This window comes from Cryptotermes secundus, unplaced genomic scaffold, assembly GCF_002891405.2.
Source record: "Cryptotermes secundus unplaced genomic scaffold, Csec_1.0 scaffold1105, whole genome shotgun sequence".
Classification (NCBI taxonomy): domain Eukaryota; kingdom Metazoa; phylum Arthropoda; class Insecta; order Blattodea; family Kalotermitidae; genus Cryptotermes; species Cryptotermes secundus.
The window spans coordinates 1,325,301-1,330,287 of NW_019718631.1; the positions used below are offsets into that span (position 1 = coordinate 1,325,301).

Consider the following 4,987-nt stretch of genomic DNA (forward strand, 5'->3'; position numbering starts at 1 on the left):
CTTAGTGGGGGGTGGAGTCCAACTGGGGACACTCGGCACGGCGGCCACTGATTGGCCTATTGTAGCTTGCCCCGGGTGATTATGATGATGCAGAAATTTGGTGGACTGAAGATTGGCAGGGGAAACCGAAGTATTTGGAGAAAACCCGCCCCAGCGCCACTTTGTCCACCACAAATCCCACTTGACCAGACCTGGGATCGAACCCGGGCCGCCACTGTGGGAAGCCAGCGACTAACCGCTTGAGCTATGGCGCGGCATAAATTAGGTTAGCCCACTGTTTTAATTCTCCACTAGATTGTGTTGGTGTTATGTCTTTAGTAAGATGCAAAAAATATACCAACTCACGTTCCTCGTAATGCATACATACCATAATTTTATGCCATAGCAGAATTCATTACACTTGGTTGGGGTGGGGGTGGGGGGGGTGAGGCAAGTTGAAGCCGGCACAAGCTTATATGCTCCCCCACTCCAGACGACATGAAATTCCTCGCCTCCCTCAGTTAATAGCACACAAACCTTCTCAAAACTAATCTCATTCACTGGCGATCACAGTGGCCGCGCAAACTTTGGGATCGTGGGTTCGAATCCCACTCAACACATGGATGTATGTCTGCGTTTATTCTGTGTAGGTAGCGGCCTTGCGACGGGCTGATCCCCCGTCCAAGGAGTCCTGCCGAGTGTCTTACGATTAAGAAACTGAAGTGAAACAAAGCATTTCACGGATGCCCTATGCTCCAGAGTGGGAGCAACAGGGAGGAGAGAGAGATCCCCTTCATTGTTCAAGATGGACAGTTTGGAAAATATCGTAATTGCCTCCAGTTAACAGGGAATACTGCCGTATGCAGATCTAAGTACCATCTTACTGCCATCTACTAGCCGGCTTACCGAACTCTAGCAGCACATGTAATAGACCAATATTGTTTTTGCGTAGGTTTGTTGGTATGCTGTAAAAGTCTGCCAATGATGGTGGAAATGTTTGAGTGCGAAATTGTGGAAGGAATTTAATTCGTTTCTGAACATTGTTTTTATATGTATTTGTCTACATAACAGTCTTACATACAATTTTGTGCCTATTGTGAAGGTGTCTTCGTAAAATGTTCCGAGTAATCAAATATGCGCGCGTCCAAAGAATAAGCGCGGACGTACGTAACCTAAAAGAAAATAGACGGAATGCTGGGCATAGTAAATGGGCCAATATAAAACATACTAAAGCAGCGAAAGATGCCCAGAAGTCCACAACATTCCAGAAAATGTCACGACTTATACGTCTGGCAATACAAGGAAAGTACTGTTGTAGGAAGTTCCGACAAAGCGTTTATTAATGTAAATAAAGGTTACGATAATACAACAGGGGTAGGGACGGGAATAACTAAAACTCCTACACGTTGACCGTATCTTGAATTGGAAAACATACATCGTTTATGCAGTGTCTAAATCTTAGTTGTGGCAGTCACATTACTTGTGATACTTACAAATTTTATTTTTCTTATATCTTATCCATCTTGCTGTAAGGAATAATCTTATGCCCAATGTCAACAGACAGCAGAAGCATTTAACATCCAAATGAAAAGCAGAATAATGGCACACGTTATGAAGTGTATCTCACAGAGAATCATTTACCCTTAATATACCTGTTCTTGCCAGTGAATTGTTACTCATTGCAGTCATCATTGTTGACAATATGGAAACATTTCAAACAGATTCAGGCATAAGTATAACTCTGGCAAAATTCTAACCTTGCTGCATACCAGAAAGGCCTGTATTATGCAGGAATGAAGTTATTCGCTGATCTACTATTAATAATTTAAATCACAGTATAAAAGTATTTAAGCGAGCATTTAAAGATTATGTGTCACCTCAAAGTATCTGCTTAGAAGATAAATCCATTTAAAATAAGATATCAGTAAATAGTTGTAACATATAGGTATTTATGTATACATTTGTATTAGGTGTGTGATATGATCTGTGTTTTGGTTGCCTTTTTCTTTAAGTTGATGATTTAATGACTGATGTCAGGGTTGAGAAGACTATAGTGTCAATGGTTGGATGAAATTTGACAAGGAAGACTGAAGGCCTGGACAAAACCCATGACAGTTCCACTTTCTTCACCACAAATCTCATATAACCTGATTCCGAATCAAACCCAGGCTGCCATATTGGGAAGCTAGCAACTAACATACATACATATGCATTTCAAGATATTCATAAGTGCAATCTGCACTGAATATGAAACATGTCACAAGCTTTACAAACAACAATACATCTTTACAATTCTAACATGCCATTATCACAATAAGAAACAAACATAAATGCAAACAACGTGCGTCTAAATAAATACATAAACTACAGATTATATTTACACTTAATGTCTATATTAATGCCTACTGTGGGACATCCATCAGTCAGCATGCACTCCCCTTCTGTTCCTTAGCTGTTGATCCCGACAGAAGAGCAAAAATTCATCAACAGTATATGATGGATTATGCATTAGGACGTCCCTTGTTTCTCTTATAAACTGTTTTTTATCATGTACCAAATCTGTTAAATATTTTTATACTCATGCAGTGGACCCCTTTCTGCCTCATTGCGAGATGTGATTGTAGGACATGTAAATTTCTGTCGTGTCTTGTCAGTCTCTCATAAATTGAATAATTAAAAGTAAAATACTCCACGTTATTTATCATAAAAGCCATCAGAGATAAAATATGTTGAGAGACCAGTGTTAATATATTTAACTTTATAAATGCTGGCCTAAATGACTCTCTATGTTTCATCCCCATTTTTATTTTAATAGTCTTCTTTTGTAAGAGAAAAATCTTCTTGGCCTCTGACGAATTACCACAAAAAACTATTCCATATCTCATGAGTGAATGAAAGTATGCATGATATATCATTTTAAATGTTGTAACATTACTATATGTTTTCATAATTCATATTGCATAACATGCCTTTCCCAATCTGGGTAACAGTGATTCAACCTGTGTCTTCCAATTCAAGCACTTATGAATTTCAGTGCCCCAAAATTTAATATGAGTTTCGTCTTGTAATAATTCATCGTTAAACTTTAAATGTACAGACATATTGTCACGATTGATTGTTTGAAATTTTAACACTTTAGTTTTCCTCAAGTTTAGGGATAAGCCATTGTATTTAAACCACTGACTTAAGGAATTTAACATAAGTTTAGACCTTTCTTGAATTTCATCGATATTAATACCCGACACTAATATACTTGTATAATTGGCATACAACAATGACTTGTTGTCAGTACTTAATGCTGATGGCAGGTCATTAATATACTATAAAAGAAACAACAAAGGACCCAAAATCAAGCCCTGTGGCACTCCATATTTGACAGTTCCCCAGTCTGAACAGCCTTTTCCATTCTCATTATTATAACTCTTTGTTTTCTATTTTCCAGATAGGACTTTACCATATTTTTATTTTACCACCAATGCCATATGTTGCTAATTTACTCAAAAGAATATCATGACTCACACAGTCAAATGCTTTTGTCAAATCACAAAAAATTCCTAATGAATGATTGCGTCTTTGCAACATTTCTAAAATATGATTAGTTAATGTATATATTGCAATTTCTGTGTTACTGTTCTCTCTAAATCCAAACTGTGCAAAAGATACTAAATTGTTTGTATGTGTTGCTTTATCCTATTGTTCACCACTCTTTCAAAACTCTTAGAAAAACTTATTAGCAATGATATTGGTCTATAGTTTGCCATAATTGCCTTCTCACCTGTTTTGTATATAGGTCTTAATGAGGCAAATTTCATTCTATCAGGATGTATTCCATGCTCAAAAGATGCATTAAATATGTGACACAATGGTTTACTTATCTCAGTTATACAGTATTTCAATATCTAACTAGAAATGCCATCTTATCCTGTAGAATCTTTTGAGTTTTGCAACATAAGTATGCTCCTTATTTCCACCTCCGTTGTGGGTATTAGCCTCAGTTCAGGGAATTTATCAAATTTCAAAGTGTCTAAGAATTTAACAGCTTCATTTTTATTGGCACTTTTCATTTCCAGATTCTCAGCTATAGTTATAAAGTATTTATTGAATACTTCTACTACTTTCTTAGTATTAGTTACTTTGCTTTTCCCCACTTTCAGTTCGGTTATATTATCTGGGCCCCTCCTTTTCCCAGTTTCTTTAATACTCATCTTCCAGGTTAATTGTATTTTGTTTTCCGAGTTACTTATAAGTTTTTGGTAGTACAGTTTCGTAGCTTCTTTTATCACTTTCGTTAATGTCATACAGTACTTATTATAGTATGATTCCAATCTTTCATCCTTTGATTTTTTAACTAAGTTGTATAAAGCTCTTCTATGATTACAAGATGTTCGTATACCTTTGGTTATCCATTTATTGGTGTCTTTCCTTTTTTTGTACACCAAGGGAAAGCTGTTTTCTAAAATGGTTAAGAAGGTATTATGAAATTTATTAAATTTCATATTAACATTCTCTTTATCATAAACTGCTTCCCAGTTTTCATTTTGTAATGCCCGTTGGAAATGTGCTGTGTTCTCATCATTGATATTCCTAAATGCTCTTACATGGTCCCTTTTCCTTTTCACCTGTTTATTTTCAAGCTCTAAGATTTGCCCATCATGGTCTGAAAACCAGTTTATTGCAGAATGGGTTTGAAATTTATTGAAGACATTCTTATCTAAGAAGAAATGATCTATGAGTGTGACAGAACTGCTTGAGCTGTGGCATGGCCACTTAGTCCTATAAAGGATGCATTTCAGTCCTATTGAAATTTGACTTCATTATACTTCACAACTTATTTTGGCATGAAACCTCAGTGGAGGAATTGTACTCTTCTTTCCAGTTAATATATTCATGAAGAATTATGCATATTTGCTTCTTCTTCATTGGGGTTATTGGAACTGAACATAAATTGTAATCATATGATTCATTACATATTTTGTGTTACTTATATTTACTTAGTTCACCCCCCCCC

General features: G+C 36.3%; 1 protein-coding gene across 5 annotated transcripts in view; it reads left to right on the forward strand.

Annotated features, from left to right (window-relative positions):
- Positions 1 to 799: 799 nt before the first annotated feature.
- Positions 800 to 4,987, forward strand: part of LOC111862786 (probable transcriptional regulatory protein TTE1135) — a 14,382-nt gene continuing 10,194 nt past the window's right edge. For 2 of the 5 annotated variants that reach the window (XR_002842499.2, XM_023848466.2), the window contains exon 1: positions 931 to 1,281. Coding sequence is in view for 2 of the 5 variants with exons in the window: in XM_023848466.2 (XP_023704234.1) it covers positions 1,095 to 1,281 (187 nt within the window). In the remaining 3 variants the exon portion in view is untranslated. Of the gene's footprint in view, positions 904 to 930; positions 1,324 to 4,987 lie in introns of those variants that run through there. The other 3 variants (XM_023848477.2, XM_023848457.2, XM_033750861.1) reach the window with 3 other exon arrangements.